This window comes from Microcebus murinus, chromosome 20 (genome assembly GCF_040939455.1).
Source record: "Microcebus murinus isolate Inina chromosome 20, M.murinus_Inina_mat1.0, whole genome shotgun sequence".
NCBI classification, from domain to species: domain Eukaryota; kingdom Metazoa; phylum Chordata; class Mammalia; order Primates; family Cheirogaleidae; genus Microcebus; species Microcebus murinus.
In genome coordinates, this window is record NC_134123.1 from 19,591,187 (window position 1) to 19,609,236 (window position 18,050).

At 58.7% G+C, this 18,050-nt stretch overlaps 3 protein-coding genes across 8 annotated transcripts; 2 read left to right on the top strand and 1 right to left on the bottom strand.

Moving 5' to 3' along the window:
- Window positions 1-687: 687 nt before the first annotated feature.
- EXOC3L1 (exocyst complex component 3 like 1) lies at window positions 688-6,304 on the top strand. The gene is made up of 14 exons (XM_020282559.2): window positions 688-900; window positions 1,069-1,250; window positions 1,462-1,637; window positions 1,717-1,936; window positions 2,495-3,107; window positions 3,187-3,304; window positions 3,441-3,566; window positions 3,656-3,756; window positions 3,962-4,072; window positions 5,123-5,252; window positions 5,418-5,540; window positions 5,621-5,776; window positions 5,871-5,995; window positions 6,077-6,304. Exons 1-14 carry the CDS (start codon window positions 884-886, stop codon window positions 6,264-6,266), a joined length of 2,388 nt encoding a protein of 795 aa, XP_020138148.2. The 5' UTR covers window positions 688-883; the 3' UTR covers window positions 6,267-6,304.
- A 263-nt stretch (window positions 6,305-6,567) lies between these two features.
- MATCAP1 (microtubule associated tyrosine carboxypeptidase 1) lies at window positions 6,568-13,174 on the top strand. Of its 4 annotated transcripts, none has more exons than XM_012742610.3 (7): window positions 6,568-6,730; window positions 9,288-9,913; window positions 9,995-10,138; window positions 10,406-10,538; window positions 11,472-11,777; window positions 11,874-11,971; window positions 12,956-13,174. In XM_012742610.3, the coding sequence occupies exons 2-7, from the start codon at window positions 9,344-9,346 to the stop codon at window positions 13,118-13,120; spliced, it is 1,416 nt and encodes a 471-aa protein (XP_012598064.1). In that variant the 5' UTR covers window positions 6,568-6,730; window positions 9,288-9,343; the 3' UTR covers window positions 13,121-13,174. The 4 variants fall into 4 exon arrangements, with proteins under 4 accessions (XP_012598064.1, XP_075851843.1, XP_012598061.1 ...); XM_075995728.1 differs by having other exon boundaries at window positions 6,644-6,730; window positions 9,839-9,913; XM_012742607.3 differs by lacking the exon at window positions 6,568-6,730 and adding an exon at window positions 6,753-7,334.
- Window positions 13,175-13,535: 361 nt separating this feature from the next.
- NOL3 (nucleolar protein 3) lies at window positions 13,536-17,982 on the bottom strand. 3 transcript variants are annotated; one of them, XM_075995729.1, is made up of 4 exons: window positions 15,756-15,871; window positions 15,361-15,663; window positions 14,878-15,195; window positions 13,540-14,775 (listed from the first exon to the last, which is right to left on the bottom strand). In XM_075995729.1, the coding sequence occupies exons 2-4, from the start codon at window positions 15,653-15,655 to the stop codon at window positions 14,768-14,770; spliced, it is 621 nt and encodes a 206-aa protein (XP_075851844.1). In that variant the 5' UTR covers window positions 15,656-15,663; window positions 15,756-15,871; the 3' UTR covers window positions 13,540-14,767. The 3 variants fall into 3 exon arrangements, with proteins under 3 accessions (XP_075851845.1, XP_075851844.1, XP_012598068.2); XM_012742614.3 differs by lacking the exon at window positions 15,756-15,871 and adding an exon at window positions 17,825-17,982 and having other exon boundaries at window positions 13,543-14,775; XM_075995730.1 differs by lacking the exon at window positions 15,756-15,871 and having other exon boundaries at window positions 13,536-14,775.
- Between the last annotated feature and the right edge of the window lie 68 nt (window positions 17,983-18,050).

The following is an 18,050-nucleotide window of genomic DNA, read 5'->3' on the forward strand; positions in this document are numbered from 1 at the left end:
GAGATGGAGATTTGCAGCAGGTTTGGGGGATCCACATTTGTAAGGGTAGCCAAAAAGAATTGGGCAGATGCAGTTATAATAGAGGCCTCAGCCCATCCCACCTCAGCTCCGAAATTGGGGTAGCCCTTCTGAGACATTCACATCCAGGCAGGGGTACCAAGCATTTGTACCCCAATATTGACTGAGAGATTCATCTGTGAGACCTCAGCAGCCTATACTCTTGGCAGCTGAAGGAATCAGTGCCTCTGCCCTGGAATCCCTTCCCAGGCTCCCTATAACTGTCAAGGTAAACACAGCTTTCATGACCTCTCTCCTGCCACAGCCCACCGTGCCCCCTCTTTCCAACAGCCTGTATCAGTTTCTCCTCTGCAGAGGTTCACAGCCCCCTCTGAGGGGCCCAGCAACACAGTTTTCATACTGTGATGTCCTCTGCATCCCTATCTGCACATTCACCCTCACCCCGCCAGGTTGAGGCCAAGTCTAGTTCACATCTGTATCCTGAGCGCCAAGAGGTCCTGGGTGGGCTGGTCATGACTCTATGACCCTGGGAGTACACCCCTCCCCCCACTCCTCAGGGAAGTGGAGCCCAGCCCTCCCCACCCTCGGTGCAGATGCTCTTTCCTGTTGGGAATAAAGTGCCAGAGACTCAGCTTCCTTCCTTTCTGTCGGTGGCCTTGGGGAGGGCGGGGCTTTGGCTGGAATAAGGGGCTTCTGGGCTGAGAAGTGGGAGACAGGCTTCCTTGGAGAGAGGAGTCCTCCTGCTGTGTGCTGGAGTCAGCTAGAGTCACCCAGGCCCTGTGAGCGATTGGTAGGCGTGCCCAGCTCTGCCGGGGGAGAGGGCCATTCTCAAGGCCAAGGCTGTTTGCGGAGGAGGGAGAACTGGATGCTTGGTCAAGCCTGGTAAGTTCTACAACGAACTGTCCTGTACAGCTGAGGGCAGGAATGGGGTCCAATGAGCCTGTGCCCACCCTGCGCCACTTAGCACATGCAGCGGCACAACTGAGAAAGCCAGCAGGCAAGGCCTCCCAGGTGCCTCTGCATCACACCACCTCCCTCTTATTTCCTGAGGCGGCTGGGCAAGAACCTCCCTCCTCCTTCTCAGAAAGGTCTAGACTACAGCAGCTCAAAGGAGCATCCTCCCTTCCTGCTCTATCTGAGACCCCCGTCCCTGGCCCACCTCAGCTCCGGCTTCTCCAGGCCCGCCATGGACTCAGCAGCCAACGATGAAATACAGCCTGCACTTCCTCCTGGTATGAGCCCTTGGGGGGGGAGGGGGTTGGGGAGAAACAATGGCAAGAAAGGTGGGAACAGTGGAGTTGGAGCCTCCCTGCCAGGGCTGGCTGGAGCTCTATAGGGCAGTGAGAGGAGTGCACTGCCCTGGGGATGGGCTGAGGTGTAGGAAGGGGAGAGGGTTTGGAGGCCACTTCCTCCAGGCCCTCCCCAACTGACATGGCTGCCCAGGCTCTTCCTGCCCAGGGCCTGAGTGGCCAGAGCAGGAGAGGGCAGAGCGGCTGGCCCGAGGTGCTGCGCTCAAGTGGGCCTCAGGCATCTTCTACCGGCCGGAGCAGCTAGCCAGGCTGGGCCAGTACCGCAGCCGAGAGGTGCAGCGTACCTGCTCTCTGGAAGCACGCATCAAGGTGGGCCTGGGCAGGGAGCAGCAGTGCTGGCGCTGGGGTGCTGGGCTGGCCGGGCCTCACTGGCTGCCTCTCTCCACAGTCGGTGGTGCAGTCATACCTGGAAGGCGTGCAGACTGGTGTGTGGCAGCTGGCCCAGGCCCTTGAGGCCATGCAGGGGACCCGTGAAGCCTTGAGTCAGGCCCATGGGTTGCTCCAGGACATATCCAAGTCCTCACAGACCCTGGAGACCCTGCGGGAGCAGGTTTCCCAGCACAAGCAACTGCAGGCCCTGTCTCAGTTGCTGCCCCGGCTGCAGGCAGGTGAGTGTGCAGGAACCCTGAGCCTCAGCATCCGACAGTCAGTCCACAAACGCCCATCACTGATCTAGGGGCTGGGGCACTAGGTGGGGGACTGCGTGGAGGGGCATACCAGGGACCTCCCAGGGAGTAACTCAGGTTTCAAATGGCCTATGAAGCAGTGTACAAACCAGCTAGTCCTGGAGTTCCCAAGCATGGGATGCTTAAGTCAGGATGGACACCCCATCAAGTGGCTCTGGCCTCCCTGATGCTAACATAGTGAAATATTTCCCTAATGGAGTGGGTGAATTAGCCACTAGCATCACCCCTCAATTCCCCCTGCCTTCCCTCCAGGATCCTCAACTTCCTCATATTCCATTAGCTCATGGGTTGACACCTGGCCCACCAGGCCTCTAGAACTTTTTTGCCTGGTTCCTTTCAGATTAGCCAATGCTTTACTGTACCAGTTATTAAATATTTTATACATCTCTCCAGCCCCAGGGCCTCAGTATCCCCTGCTGTACCCATTGTGGTGGTGGGAATGCTGAGAACCAAGGCTGTCTCCTTTCTTCCCTCAATTAGTGCCAGCTGCAGTGGCCCACACACAGACCCTGATTGATGCCCAGCGGCTCTTGGAGGCATATGTGAGCCTTCGAGAGCTGGAGCAACTGCAAGAGGAGACATGGGCACCCCTGGGGAGCCTGGAGTTGCCAGTCTTCCAGGAGCTGGGCCTTCTGGCTGAGGCACTGGGCCAGGCTGTGGAGGCAGCTGCAGGGGCAGCAGGGCAGCTGGCACGGGAGGACCCAGCCCTGCTGGTGGCTGCTGTGCGTGTGGCAGAGATGGAGGCTGGACGAACAACCCACCTGGGGCAGGCTCCCCGGGACTGGAGGCAGCGCTGTCTTCAGGCACTACAGGAAGGCCTGGAGCGAGTCCACTTTGGGACATCTCTGCTGCCTGGTCCAGGGGCTCTAGCAGAGTGGCTGGAAGCTCTGCGAGTGGCCCTGCCAGCTGAGATGGCCACAGCTGAGGCACTAGTAGCACCCTGCTGCCCGCCACACTACAAAGTGGTCCAGCTATGGGCCCACACCCTGCACAGTGGCCTGCGCCGCAGACTGCAGCAACTCCTCACAGGGCCTGAGCTGGGGGCTTCTGATGCCTTTGCCTTGCTGCATTGGGCACTGCATGTGTACCTGGGGTCAGTGTCTCTGGGGCATTGGGAAGTGGGTGAATCAGAGGCTGGGAGCTCAGTGTGACACCAGGCGACCCATCTCCAGGCAGGAAATGATGGGGAGCCTGGAGTTGGGGCCTGAGGCTGATGTATCCCAGCTGGAGCCCCTCCTAACCTTGGAGAATGTTGAGCAACTAGAAGCAACATTTGTGGCCAAAGTCCAGGTGAGTAGTTGGGGCACAGGTCCTGAAAGGCTCTGCCCATCAGCTGTGGGCCTATATGTGTAGAGTCAAATGTCTACCCACATCTGGCAAGCTCAGTGCCCTGCTACATTCTTTTGCCCCTCACCCCTTCTCCCAGGCAAGTGTTGCCCAGTGGCTACAGAAGGCACTGGATGGGGAGGTAGCTGAGTGGAGCCAGGAGCAGGAGCCCAACACAGACCCATCTGGCTTTTACTACTCACCAATGCCGGCCATTGTGCTGCAGGTGGGTGGGAGGTGGCCAGGAGGCAGGCAGGCCCATGGGGAAAGGAGAGGGTAGGGGCTTTGCTGATGACTGCCCACCCCTGCCTGTAGATCCTGGACGAGAACATTCGAGTGACCAGCCTGGTCAGTGAGTCACTGCAACGGCGGGTGCATGGCATGGCACTGTCAGAGCTGGGTGCCTTCCTGAGGAGGTCTGCCAAGGCACTGACCCACTCCCAAACCCTAGCCCTGCTCCCAGGGCAGCCCAAACAGGCACTGAGTGAATAAGACACACCAATGGGAAAGGGCTCCTTCAAAAAAGGACTTGGGTGTCTTGAGGGTGGGGCAGGAGTAACAGGGACTGGGGTTGTGGAGGCACCAGAAAGCAGCAAGTCCAGCTATCTCTGCCCATTGCAGCTTCAATGATGCTCTGATCCGATTCTCCCGAGACCACCTCAGTGGGGAAGCAACGGCCCCTCATTATGTGTCCTACCTACTTGCAGCCCTCAACCATCAATCAGCACTCAGGTACCAGAAGGGCCCCACAGTCACCACCATCACTGTCCCCCTACTGAGTGCCTATTATGTGTGGACCCAGCCCAAGCTAGGTCCCTAGGGACTTTGGACTCACATAGGTCAGGGGTTTCCAATCCTACTTCTGCTAATTACTGGTTAGGTCAATTACCTAATCTCTCTGAATGTCGCTTTTCTCATTAGTATTACATGGGTAATAATGGAATGTTCCGAGAATTACATGAGATAAATGGATGTGAGGTACCTACCACAGAGCCTGTCGCATAGTGTCAATTATTCATTCATTCAACAAATATTTATCAAGACCCTGCTCTGTGCCAGGAAATGTCTGGGGTTCCAGCTGTGAACTAAACAGAAAAAGTTTTCTTCCTGGCCAGGCAAGGTGGCTCATGCCTGTAATCCTAGGACTCTGGGAGGCGGGTGGATTGCTCGAGGTCAGGAGTGCAAAACCAGCCTGAGCAAGAGACAGAGCCGTCTCTACTATAAATAGAAATAAATTAATTGGCCAACTAATATATATAGAAAAAATTAGCCGGGCATGATGGTGCATGCCTGTAGTCCCAGCTACTCGGGAGGCTGAGGCAGCAGGATTGCTTGAGACCAGGAGTTTGAGGTTGCTGTGAGCTAGGCTGACGCCACTGCACTCACTCTAGCCTGGGCAACAAAGTGAGACTCTGTCTCAAAAAAAAAAAAAAAAGTTCTCTTCCTCTTAGGGGTTATGTTCATTGTAGTGGGGACTGGGAGGACACACATGTTGATTTTTACTCTTTTCTCTCTGGGATTAGCTCCCTCCCCTTACGGATGAGGAAACAGAAACTGAAAGAATGATTTGCTCTAGGTCACACGGTGAATTAGAGGCAGGTCCCTCTGGGATGTGTCCCTTCTAGCTCTCCCAGCTTCAGACCTTCAAACCTGCAGGAAGCCGCCCTTCTCCCTCCTTTCGGCCACACACTTGCGCCACAAGGTGGCGTCCGAGCGGAGGGACCACAGAGGGCCACACGGGCCTTGGCCTTGGTCCTGAAGCCGTGGTTTTGGTCGGTCCAGCTCCTCAGTGTCCGTCCTGCAGCACGACTGGGTGGCTTCAGGGGCCTTGGCTTCGGTGGAAGCTGGGCTGGACGAGTTGCAGAGGAGGATCTGCCGTCTGGTGTTGGAGGCGCTGCTCGCGGAGCTCCAGGTGAGGCTTCACTCAGGGTGGGATGGAGGTGGGAGGTGGAGACTCAGCCTATGTATAGGGGGGTTCCGCGGACATGGGTTGACACCTGGCCCACCTGGTCTCAGATCCAGACCCTCCGCTAGGTCTGGATCATTTCTCCATCTCCGGCTCCGCCCCCTCCCCCAGTCTCTGTTCGCAGCTCTGCCCTCGCGCCAGTGGCTGTCGAGCCCTGAGCAGCTGGACGGTGTGTGTGAGCGGACAGAGCGCTTCTGCCGGGACTTCTGGCGCGTGCGGAACCCCGCGGTACAGGTGCGTCGTGGGGCGTGGGAAAGGCTGGGCGCGGGCAGCGAGGATGGGAAAGGCGACCTTCCGCATCGTCCTCCTCGCAGCTGCTGCTGGCGGAGGCAGAGCGGGCCGTGGTGCTGCAGTACCTGCACGCGCTGATGCAGGGCCGCCTCGTGTGCCGCGGGCCCGACGAGAGGACCCAGGCGGCCGAGCGCCTGCGGCAGGATGCTGCCCAGCTTCGCGAGCTTTTCCTCGGTTTGGTGAGAGCTCGTTGGATGGGCAGACGGGCACAGTCTCCGCGGTTGGGTGGGGCCCCGGGGCCGGCACGATGATACCCGACCTCGACGTGCTCAGGGCCTGGAGGAGAGCGCTCACTGCGCGCCGGTGCTGCTCGCCCTGCGGGAGCTGCTGAACCTCCGCGACCCCATGCTGCTTGGCCTCGAGGTGGCGAGCCTGCGGCAGCAATTTCCCGACGTGAGGTGAGGGGACCGTGGCGGGGAGGGAGAAGCAGCCCAAGGGGGACGGGGCGGGCCTGATGTGCCTCGATGATGCCCCTGCAGCGAGGACCACGTCTCCGCCCTCTTGGACCTGCGCGGGGACGTGTCCCGAGAGCAGCGCCAGGCCGCCCTCAGCTCTCTGCAGGCGGGCCCGCCGCCCTCGCCCCCCGCCGGCCGCCGCGCACTCTTCAGCCTGGTGTTGGCGCCCGCGCCCGCGCTGTCCTCCTGCCTCACGTCGGGGTCCTGCGCCTGACGCCCGGCTTGCCGCAGAATAAAGCCACGGCTCCTGTATGCCTGAATCTGTGTGTGTCAGGGAAGGGGTAATGGAAGTTTAGGAGGTCCACGCGCAGTGGCAGGCCGGAGGGTCCTGGCACACGGGCTGCGACCTACCTATCTAGACACTGGCCCCCTCCGTGACTGCGTTTCAGAGGCCCCGGGGCTGTCCCGGGGCTCAGACTACGCCCCACAGTCGCGCGGAGCCGACGCCCCCGCCTGGGGTCGTGGCGTGGTGACGTACACGCCCCTCAGCCCTGCCTGGCCCCGCCCCCAGTGGTCTCGGGGGCGCGCCGCCGCGGAGACTGACGCGGGTCTCCACGCCTTCGTGTGAGCGTGCGCGCACCCGAGTGCGTGCGTCATCGGCGTCCGCACCCGCGGGCTGGGCGGCCGGCGACTGGCGTTGCGGAGCGGACGGCTGGCGGCAAGAAGAGGAGCGAACAGGTGGGGGCGCGGCACGCGGACGGAATTCCCCCAAAGGCCGACAGAACGCACGCGACGCGGCCCCTCCTGATCTACCATAGAACCCCACTCCATTGTCTTCTGACCCCACCCTCCATTGGGCACGCCCTTCGCTCTATCCTCTGCCGCTTATTGGCTGTAGGTCACGCCCCTCCTCGATCTCTCGGTCCCCATTGGCTCCTCTTCCACGTTATCCTCTCCCGGCGTTTCTTATTGGCACAGGCCACACCCTCTCATTTGTCACCAGACCCCGCCTTTGGTACTTGGAGACTCCTCCCCCATCCAGCCTTCATTCATTCGGCATCTAGTGCTGGGTGCCTGGGACATGGCAGTGCTTGCCTTCGGGTTCAAGGGTTGGTGGGGGGACATGGACCTAGGCTCCGACAGTGACAGCCTAGAGCGGTAAAGCAGCTGCCAAAGCAGTGGGACCCTCTAGACGCCGGGAAGGTTTCCCGGAGGAGGTGAGGCCAAAACCGAACCCTGAAGAATGGTTAAGAGTTTGCTCCAGGGAGACATTGCGAGGGCATCCTTGGCGGAAGGACCTGGGACATGAAAGAAACAGGCGTATTCTGGTAATTTCGAGGAGGTAGGTCGAACGAAAGAAGGGGAGATGAAGGGGACTGGCCCTAGTAGAGGCCTGGAAATCAGCGAGGAGTCCAGAAAAGCGTACAGTTAGTTGAGGTGAGTGAAGCCTGAGACCTGAAACCTTTTCAAGGAGCTGATCATTAGGCAACGTAGAGGAGGGTGGCGAAGATCAGGTCTAGATGGGGAAGCAAAGCTCAGGAAAGGAATGATTCTACTTCTGATAAGGAAAAGGGCTTTTGGGTTCATTCATTTACTGAGCAACCGCTCTGGGTCAGGCACTGTTATGGGTTCAGGGAATACAGCTGTGAACACTGGAAAGGATAAAACAGATACTAAGCATCAAATTTACTGCACAGGTATAAAGTGTACTGACCTGATGGTGATCATTGCTACAGGGGAGGGAAGATTGTGGTGGAGAGGGGAGAGAAGGTTTACTATTTTTTAGAGAGCATGTTAGGGAGACTTTTCTACTAACATGGTATTTATGCAGAGATTTGAGGAAAGTAAGCGAGCAATCCATGCCATTATACGGGAGGAAAAACATTCCAGAGAAGGACACATCGGTTTGATATGCCTGTTAAAAAATGTTGCATTGAAACTGGCAAGACTGGTCCAAACTGTATGGAAGAAGTCTTGGCTCATGTATTTAAAACCATGACAGTGGATGAGATCACCTAGGGAGTGAGCATAAATGGAGAAGAGGAGAGAAGTTCCCACAAACAAGTCCTGGGAGATTACTGTGTTAAGAGGTTGGGAGATAGGGATGACCAGCAAGAGAAACAAAGAAGGAACAGCCAGTGAGGTGGGAGAACTAAGTTTGAGTGTTTGGAAAGTCAAGTGGAGAGTATGTTTCCAGGTAAAGTGATTAACTGTGTCATGTGCTGTTTCTGATCAATATTAAGGTCACTGGTGACCTTGATTAGACCAATTTTGATGGAGAACACGGAACAAAAAGCTAATTAAAGTGAATTTAAGAGAGAACAGGAAAGAGGGAATTGGAGATGGGTATAGATGACTCTCGAGTTATTGTGCTGCAACAAGGAGCAGATGGAGGGAGATGCAGTGCGGCTGTAGCTGAAGGAGTGTGGGTTCAAGTTTGTTTTGTTTTTTTAAGATGGAGAAATAACAGCATGTGTTTATGCTGATGGAAAGAATCCAGTAGAGAGGAAGAGACTGATGATGCAGCAGAGAGGGGAAATGCTGGAATTGTGTCCCTGAGCAGGCAAGGGAGCCTGCAGGCTGGAGCCTCCAGTCAGTCTCTGGGGAGAGACTGGATTGGCCTGAGACCTGGCACAGAGTCAGGGGTGAGCACCCTAACACTGGCCTCGGGTGACCACGTGGAAGATGCCTCAGATAGGGGACAGGCTTGGATTTGTTGAAGTTTCTCGCTGCTTCCCAAAAGCAGGTTGTAATTTGGATTTGAACAGATGGCTCAGAGGAGAGAGGGCATGGGGGGAGGGGCTAGCATAAGCAGAGGGTGCTCAAGCATTCAAATAGACTGAGGCCAAATGGTCAGGAGCATGTGAGTGGAGCCAGGTGGGAGGGGAGGGGTGGGACTGAGGATGCCTTGGGTAGAAGGCAGCCTCAGGACCCCCACCTATCATCCATCCTGGCAGCTGAGGCAGCACTGTACCAGCTTCCAGACTAGGTGAGTGCTGGGCACAGAGACTAGAATCATGAGTAGGGACTCAGTCCTTGCTTTCTGGAGCTGAGGGGATTCCAGTAACTAGGAATCATCTTCATCTAGGTGGGTATATAAAACTCTTGCTTTCCCCCAGCCCAGCCTGCTTTGGTGAGCCTGCTGGAAGGAACAGACACTGCAGCCACCCAGACCCTTGGCAGCAGACCCTGGGTCTACCAAGGGCCCAGCAAGGGCAGTGTGGAGTGCAGGGCCTGCTGGTCCTCTGGCCACACCCACTCATGCTGGTCTCCACATGCTCTTCTGTGTCCCCAGAGGTCGACAGAGTGGGGAGTTGGAGTGACCCGGCTGGATGTGACCCCCAAGACAGAATGGTGCTGGACTCGGGGGATCAGGTGTATGAGCGGGCACCCCCCAGCCCGTCTGCCAGTCCCCCATCTCTGCACCATAGGCTGAAGCCCTCAGACCGAGATGGGCTACCGCGGTACCCCTGGTCTCAGTCCCTTGCCTTGCCCCTGGCTTTGGCAGTTCCCTCAGTGCTACAGCCCCAGCCTGAGCGGCAACTCTCGTCAAAGCTGCATTTGGGCCCCCGTAGCCACATGCGTCGCAGTGAGAGCACCTACACTGTAAATATTACTAGCCAGCGAGGGTGTGGCACCCAGGGACGGGCCACACCTGGACGAGGACGGAACCCAAGTGGGGGCAACCTGCGGTCTGCATCCTCCCTGCCTCACATTGCTAAGACTCGAAGGGATGCAGGCCATGGTGCCAGCAAGAGCCCCTGCATGTTGGTGGCCCTGCGACCAACCAACATGGACCGTGAACGGGACAAGTTCTTCCAGTCTCATTACACCTACAATCCACAGTTTGAGTACCAGGAGCCCAGGCCCACAGCTGTGCTGGAGAAGTACTGTGAGGCCTCTGGACAGTTCATCCATCAGGTTAGTCCAGCTTTCCCTCCCACCCTAGTCCTCACCACCCAAGGGGCCTGTCCTAACCAGCTGCTGTGGCCCTGTGTACAGGCAGTTGGCATCATTGAAGCTGTCCTGGAGAAGTTTGGTACCTATGAACACTTTGAGGCTACCACCGGGGGCCAGCTGCTGACCAAGTGCCAGATTTGGTCCATTGTGCGCAAATATATGCAGAAGGAGGGCTGCGCTGGGGAGGTGAGCTTGCCCTACCTGCAGAGCCCCTGTTCTTCATGCCCCAAATCTGGCTGCCTAGTGGGCTGTCCCAGGCCCAGTGCCATGTCTGGCCAGACAAATCCCTGCCCCTGCCCAAATAAGGTGGGAGCTGGCTCTGAGCAGGGTTCATGAAGGATGGGTGTCCTGGCCTAGTGTCCAGCCTGGCTGACCTGTGGCATAAGTAGGTCCATCTGCACACTGGCCCCAGGGCTGGTTCAGAGCACTGGCTCAGGGCATTGCCATCTGCAGGTTGTGGTGCAGCTGAGTGAGGACCTGCTGTCCCAGGCAGTGATGATGGTGGAGAACAGCCGCCCCACACTGGCCATCAACCTGACTGGAGCCCGCCAGTATTGGTTGGAGGGCATGCTGCGGCACGAGATAGGTCAGGGTGTGGGCAGGTGGGTGGGTGGGTGGGAAGGGATGAAAGGGGGTTGGGAGCTGGAGGGGTCAGTGAGGGGCCCCAGTAACCCCCCTTTGTTTCTCCCCTTTCCCTCCGGAGGACGGGCCCTTTCCCTTCGTGAGCAGCTACCTCCTCCCTCTCGCTCACAGAGGTAGGCCAGAACATGCCTGCCCACTCTGGGCTCACCCTCATCTTTTGCTCCTTTAGAGTATCTTTTTCTCTCCCCACTCCCTCTCTGATTTCCCCTGACAGTGGGGGCAAGGCTGGGAGGCCCCAACAGGCCAGAGGGAGAGAGCCCTGAGGGTCCCACCAGGCTGGCCAACATGGGGCCCGTAGGGTGGGTGGAAGGCCAAATCGTGGGAACGGACTTGGCCTGAGGACACACAGCGCCTGGTTAGGAGGGGACAGGCCAGGCTGGGAAGGAGGGCACAAGACATTAACCACTATTCCTTTCTATCTGTCCCTCCTCTTCAAGAATCCTGTTGCTTTGGGCAAGAGGTGGTTTTTGCTGGGGCATCAGCACAACTGTCAAAATGATATGGGCACTCGGGATGTTGGGACAGGGTGGTGTGTGTGTTCCTTGTCTCCGGGAGGGCTGGGCGGTGTAAGTTTGGGAGTTTGTGTGCATGTGTGTGTTTGTGTGTGTGTGTTGGGGGGGCCTGGACGGGTGGGGGAGGATTCATGCATGTGAGCCTCTGTGGGTACTAGGTTCACCTGAGGAGGGTCTTAGCGCTGCCTGGGGTTGGTCTGGGGCTGGGGGAGAATTTGTGTGAGAGCCTGAGTTTGGGATCGTGAGGACACAGAGTCACGGGTAGAAGTCCAGCCAGAAGTCTGGCTGGGTGGAGCAGGGCACAGGCTGGGCCGGGCAGATGGGTCCCCCGGACGCCCCGCCCAGCGCCGCCTCCCTTCCCGCAGGCACCCACTACCTGCGGGGCGTGAACAACGCGCAGCAGCCGTGGCACAACGCCGAGGGCCGGCTGCGGTACGGGCTGCGGCCGGCTAACCCCACGGAGGAGGGCCTGGCCAGCCTGCACAGTGTCCTGTTCCGCAAGCAGCCGTTCCTGTGGCGCGCCGCGCTGCTCTACTACACCATCCACCGCGCCGCGCGCATGTCCTTCCGGCAGCTCTTCCAGGACCTGGCGCGCTACGTGCAGGACGCGGACGTGCGCTGGGAGTACTGCGTGCGCGCCAAGCGCGGCCAGACAGACACCTCGAAGCCGGGTGGGCGCCCGCGAGGGGATGCGCCCTGGGCAGGGCGGGGCTGGGGGGGGGCTTCGCGGCGGCGGCCAGGGGCTTACAGCCCTCCCGTGCTCCCAGGCTGCTTCAGCAAGGACCAGGTGTACCTGGACGGCATCGTGCACATTCTGCGACACCGCCAGACCATCGATTTCCCGCTGCTGACCTCGCTGGGCAAGGTGAGAGGCTGCAGACCCTCCCAGGTCCCAGCCAGCTGTCCCCCTTGCCGCGGTGTTCCCTGGGCCTCTGATTGGTGCTACACTGAGGGCTGGGTGCCGGGTGCCAGGCCTCTCTGGGTGGGGGCAGTGCGGATGGAGGTGAGTCCAGGAGATGAAATGATGGCAGCCAAAAGCAGGTGTTTAAACCAGCCTGTAGGTGTGTGTAGATACTGCATCTCAAGGCACAATCCGGAAGGCCTGGGGAAGGACGCTGGAGAAATGGCCAATGCAGGTCCCTGGCACTGGCATTAGTGCCAGGCTGAGGAAAGTGGACCTCATTGGAAGCAATGGGGAGTGGGAGGAGCTTTAAGCAGAGTAGTGGCTCAGATGTTTGCTTTCAAAGGTTCCCTCTGGATGTTATGTGGGGGGTGGATTGGAGAGAGGCCTAGAGAAGGGGGTGCAGGGGCGAGGGGAGGAGGCCTTTCTAATCACTCCGGCAGAATTGATGGTGGCCTGGCCCACCCAGGCAGTGGCCATGCATTTGGAAAGGAAGGGACCGGGTGGAGAGTGCTTCAGACAGTGGAATCCTTTTAACTCAGTGACCACCCTGAGTGGAAGGGTGAGAGTCCAGGCCTCTTCTACCCAGAATCTGACCTGGGTGACTGTGAAGAGGGTGGGGCTGGTATAAGCTGGCATCCAGGAGGTTACTGTTGGATACTCAGGGGACAGTGTTAAGGGGCAGTTGGATAGGCATGTTTGGAGGTGAGGGAAGAGCTGGGCTGCAGAGTGGAGTGGGGGTATAGGGCACAGATGATAATAGAAGGTGTTGAAAGAGCAAAGACCTAGAACTGAGCCTAGAGGTAGGAAACATTGGGAGTGAATCAGGAGGAGAAAGGAAGGAGTCCCAGGAGCAAAGGGCAGTTTGCCACAAGTAGTGAGCTGGGACCAGCTACCTAAATGCCAGGGGACTCTGCCTGCCCCTGAGGCCCAGCTCCCTCCCTGCAGGTGTCCTATGAGGATGTGGACCACTTGCGGCCCCATGGGGTGCTGGATAATACCCGGGTGCCCCACTTCATGCATGACTTGACACGCTACCGGCAGCAGCTGGAGCACATCATGGCCACCAACCGGCTGGATGAGGCGGAGCTGGGCCGCCTGCTGCCGGACTGATGTTGGTTGAGGGCTCCAGATCGGCCCCCAGAACATGAAGCTGTCTGCTCTGTGCTTCCATGGCCTGGGTGTTTCTTGGGGGCATTGGGAGGGCAGGAGCATTCCATGAGGAGGAACTGGCAACATCAGAGGGTTCCTGTCCCTTGCTAGCCTCCCTGGGGCCCAGCATGTTAGGCAAACCGAGTGGCCCTTCTGCCTCCAGCTCTCTGTTGAACAGAGGGGAGGCCTGCGGGCAGGAGGGGAGCTGAGCATCGATGGGGATGGGGGGAGGTTTGGGAGTAGAAGCTTGTTCTTGCATGGAATGGTTTGGGGTGTCCAGGTCCTCCAGTCTTTCCCTTCCCCCACCTGGCCCCTTGGTGCTCCTTCAGCATTCGTGCTGTCTACCTCTCACTGGGTCCTGGTGGGGGTTGGGATCCCTTCTCCTGGGGTGACTGCCTAAGCCTGGCTTCACACAGGCTCAAGGGGCTGGGGTCCTGGTCCGACTGGGGTGTTGGGCTGTGCTTTCCAGCATTTTGCCTCTCCCCCCAAGTATGGTCCTGTATTTATTCCCTATGTATGTGCTCTACTTCCTTGGGCTGGGAGGCAGCAGCTCCTGAAGGTTTGATGGAGAGGACAGGACACTCCTGGAAGGCACCGATTTTCCTAGCCCCACTCTCATTTTACACACATACACACACGTGCACACACACAGTACAGGCCTTGTGAGTGAAGCCCAAGAGCTCACCTGGCCCTACCCTCATGCCCTCCACTGGCCTCTGCTGTTCTTTTCTTCATCCACAAGCTCACAGCTGGTCTCCGGCAGAGGCTGGCATAGCCTGGGAGCAGCCACAACCAAGCCCGAGGGGCAGGCCCCCACGGCCCAAGACCCTCCTGGTCCAGGAGAGGTGCAAGGGTGGTTGTTGCTTCCAGTTTCACTTCAGACTTAGCTGTGCCAGTGACCTGGTGCCATTCCTACCCTTGGCCTTAGTTTTCCCATCTGTAAAACTCAGAAATTCGGTTGGAAAGTCTTTATTCAGTTAGCCAGTGAGTATGTATAGAGCGCCTTGTGTGTGCTAGTTACTAACTAGTCGGAACCTTCACTGAGCCCCCAGTCCGGAGAGAAGCCAGACAATTAAAACAGTAAAGACAGTGATGTGTGTGGCCTCTGTTTACCCAAGGTCTCATCCCATTCCCCTTTTCTAATCTCACTTCCTAAGGCTGTGAGCTCTAAGCCCTCCCTAAGTGGAGAAAAGCCACCCTTCCCTTGCTCTGTGCATCAAGCCTAGGGGAGTTGGGCAGGTGCCTACACAGATGCCCAGATGGTTCATAAGTGGAAAGGGCAGTGTAGCAGGCGTCAGGCTCTTGTCCTATTAGGGGCCTTGTTCTGGGGTCTCCAGGGTGCAGCTTGGGTTACTGGGGGACTGGCGGTGGGTGTGGGGAGGCACAGGGCTGCCTAGGTCCCAGGGACTCAGGCACGCACGCACCCAAAGTTCCTGGGCAAACAGCCAGAATCGTAGAGAGAGCCCAGGCCCAGGCCAACCCTCCAGAGTTTATTCACTTCCAGCGGTACTGGGCTGGACGAAGCCTCGGTGGCATCCCATCCAGCTCCGGCAGGATCCCGGGTCCTATCCAGCTTGGGCAGGGAACAGCCGGTCCGCACTCTGGTCTTCAGGAATCTAGAGATGATGGGGGCGGTGGACAGTGAAGTGGAGCCCACCCTCCGCTTCCCAGGCCATGCTCTCCCGCCAAACGCGCATGGGATTTGGGCAGGCTCACACCTTCGGACTCGTCCCCCTCTTCAAAGTCAGGCTCGGGCTCCGGTTCTGGTTCTGGCTCCGGTTCTGGTTCTGCCTCCGGCTCTGGTTCCGGATCCATTTCGGGCTCCGGCTCTGGCTCAGCCCCTTCAGAGGCCTCAGCTTCCAGCTCTGGCTCTGGCTCCTCTGGGGTCCCGGACTGCACCGCCTCGGAGCCCTCAGGGCCCCCGGCCTCGTCGGTGTCTGAAGCTCTGGGCAGCCCGGGGCATGCGGTCCCCGAGCCAGGTGCCTCGGGCGCCCAATGGCCTGGGCACGGAGGGTCATAGCTACGGTCCCGGTAGCCTGGGGAGGAAGTGGGAGTGACTCAGGCTCAATTTACCCACCTGCGGTTTCCTCCGCACACACCCGCCTTGCTCCAGGGGAGACGACCGCACCTCCCTCCGCTCAGCCTTCGCTCCGCCCCGGGCACGCCCCGCTCCCACCTAGGCCCCGCCCGCCCGCGCTCACCCGGGCCCACGTGCTGCCAGTCCCAGGCGGGGTCCGGCGCGTGCACGGTGTGCTGAGCACAGCGCAGCAGCTCCTGGCAAGCGGCCTCGCCCTTGCCCTGCACCAGCAGCAGCAGGCGGCGCACCCTGCGCTCGGCATCAGGCAGTGCATCCAACGCCTCGTACTCGGGCCCGGTGAGCACGCCCCGCGCCAGCAGCGCGTCCAGCAGCAGCCCCGAGTCCGCCTGCAGCGTCTCCACCAGGCGCTTCCGCTCGCGGTCGATTGTCTCTGACGGCCGCTCCTGCGCGTTGCCCATGGTCAGGGCTGCACGGGGGAGTGGGAGAGAAGTATCAGGGGGCCGGAGCCACTCTCTCCCAGGGCCCCAGTGAACACCCGGGGCTGGGGTCTAAGTTCACCTTGACCCCAGTGGCCAGTCGGTTCCGCAGCACAGGACCTTGAGGCCTCCGCACGGTACTGCTGTCCTCTTGCCCCTCCGGCCGCTTCTGTCCTGTCTCCTCAGGCTCCTCCTCCTGTCCCTAAACGTCAGCTGTGGCTCTCCTCCCCTATGCGCTCCCCTAGGACTCCCATCTACTCTCTGACTGCTCTCCCTAACCAGGACCCCCTCCTGAGCCCCAGCCACGGGCAAATCCCGAGACCAGCTCAGACCCAGTTTATCCAAACTAACCACTTTTTCTTTCCCAAATCTGCTTCCTTAGCCCCAGCATGCAGAAAAACCTAGGATTGATCCTGCTACCCCCACCTGCTTGCCCTCAAATCTTTTCCAGCGTGTCTGTGTTTCTCTCACCATCCTCACCACTGACTTTGATCTTTTACCTCCTGCCTGGACCCTGCACCGTCCCAGATTAGGGTTTCCTGCCACCACACTCTGCCCTCTAGTCCCCTCTACACCCAGAGCACAGAGTTGAGAGCCTTCCCCTGCTTCTCTCTCCTTACCCTAACTCTGAGGTCCAACTTTCCACTACAAGCTCTAGCCCTGCACCCTCTCACCAATGCCAGTACTATGTTGCAACCCCAACCTGGTCTCATGGCTTTTCCTTGTTCCATGATACCCGAGCAGAGATATCTGAATCTTTTTGAGACCTACCTCTGACCAAAATCTCCTGACATCACCTGAGACCCAGCTGTACCCCCACTGAGCCTCCTTGCTGGTGGGGACTCTCTGCAGAGTTTCCCAATGCAGAATTGGGCATCACCTGACATACTGTTTTTCTTCCATTAATTTCCCCATTTTGAGAGACTGTCTTCACCAAACAGCACTATTACGTATTAGGTAGAATATAATCTCCTTTGTCCATTTATTACCAACCAAGGATCATGGCCCATCCCCTTGGGTGGCCTAACCAGCCAGCAAGACCCTGGAGATTCAGTGAATTTCCATGAGCTCCTTCCTTTCAAACCCACTGTTGTCACATATGTTGTGTAACAGTCCCTCTGAGTCCCTCTCACTCCCATCCTACCACCCCCATCGCATAGTGACCTGACAACTCTCTGGAGTAGGGTTTACTGTACCTATTTTACAGAAGAGGAGACAGGCTCAGAGAGACCAAGTGGTAGAACTGGAATCTAGCTTGCTCCAGCCTGAACTGTAAGGGGGTCTCCTGTCTAGCAGAATGTCTATCCCCCTCCCCACCCCTACTGCCCATCAGAGAACCCAAACTATGCGGTCCGATAACTCCTGCCACCTCCCACCACCCTGGACGGCCAGGCTCTTCCCCACTTCCCTTCACCACTCAGTGCCGTGAGAACTCCATGTGTCCCTGGCACCTCAGAGCCTTTGTTGATGCTGTTCCCTAAGCCTGGAATATTCTGCCCCTGCCTGCACTGTGTGGGCCCATCCTCCACAGTCAAATGTTCCCTTGTCCACACCAACGCCTAAGTGTCCAAAAGGCAGGGGGTTGCTTCTTCTCTGCACCCCAGTGAACAACATATACCCCTCACTACTGCATCACCTGACATCACTGCACTGTGTATGCGGGCCCTCTGCTCTCTTCAGCTAAGTCTGCTGCAGAGTGTCCCACCAGTCATGGGGCAGGGGAAGAAAGAGGGGAGCAGCACCTACTATGGACAGACACAGGGGGGAAAGGCGCAGGTTGGATTGCCCCCTCCTCGCTCACTCCTGCCATTACCTCAAGTCCTGCCCTTTGTCCTGTCTGGCGGGTAGAGACCCTGGCTGGCCAGGGCCTTCCCTTTGAGGCTGTCATTAGCTCTAAAGTGATCACTGAACTTATGTCGCGGCCAGTCTTTCAGGGTCACAGGCCAGATTCTTCCTAGAGAGCCAGGTGGCGAGTCGTGGAGCCGGTCCCGGCCCCTATCCCCACCTCGCTGCGCGGGCTCTCTATCCCGGAGCGAGGGTCGCGGGAAACTGCGGGAGCCTTTGCGCATGTGCGACCGCCTGGTTACCCTCCCCTCCCCTCCACCGGGTCCTAGAGCTTGAGAGTCCTGCGGGAGGGCGGGGCTCACAGACCTCCGAGCGCTGCTGCTGGTGGCGCGGCGCTGATTCCGCCCAATCTCGGTTTCCTTTCCCTCCCTCTGTCGGGTGGAGTGGGGCTCCGGGTTCGGCCCGTTTCGGGCGGCCCCACTCACGGGTCGAGCCTCTGTGGGGCGGGAGATGACGGTGCAGAAAAGGGCTGGGCATGGTGGGGGTGGATGCAGCAGCTGCGACAGGGGCGGGGCGGCCAGGGCTGCCGGGA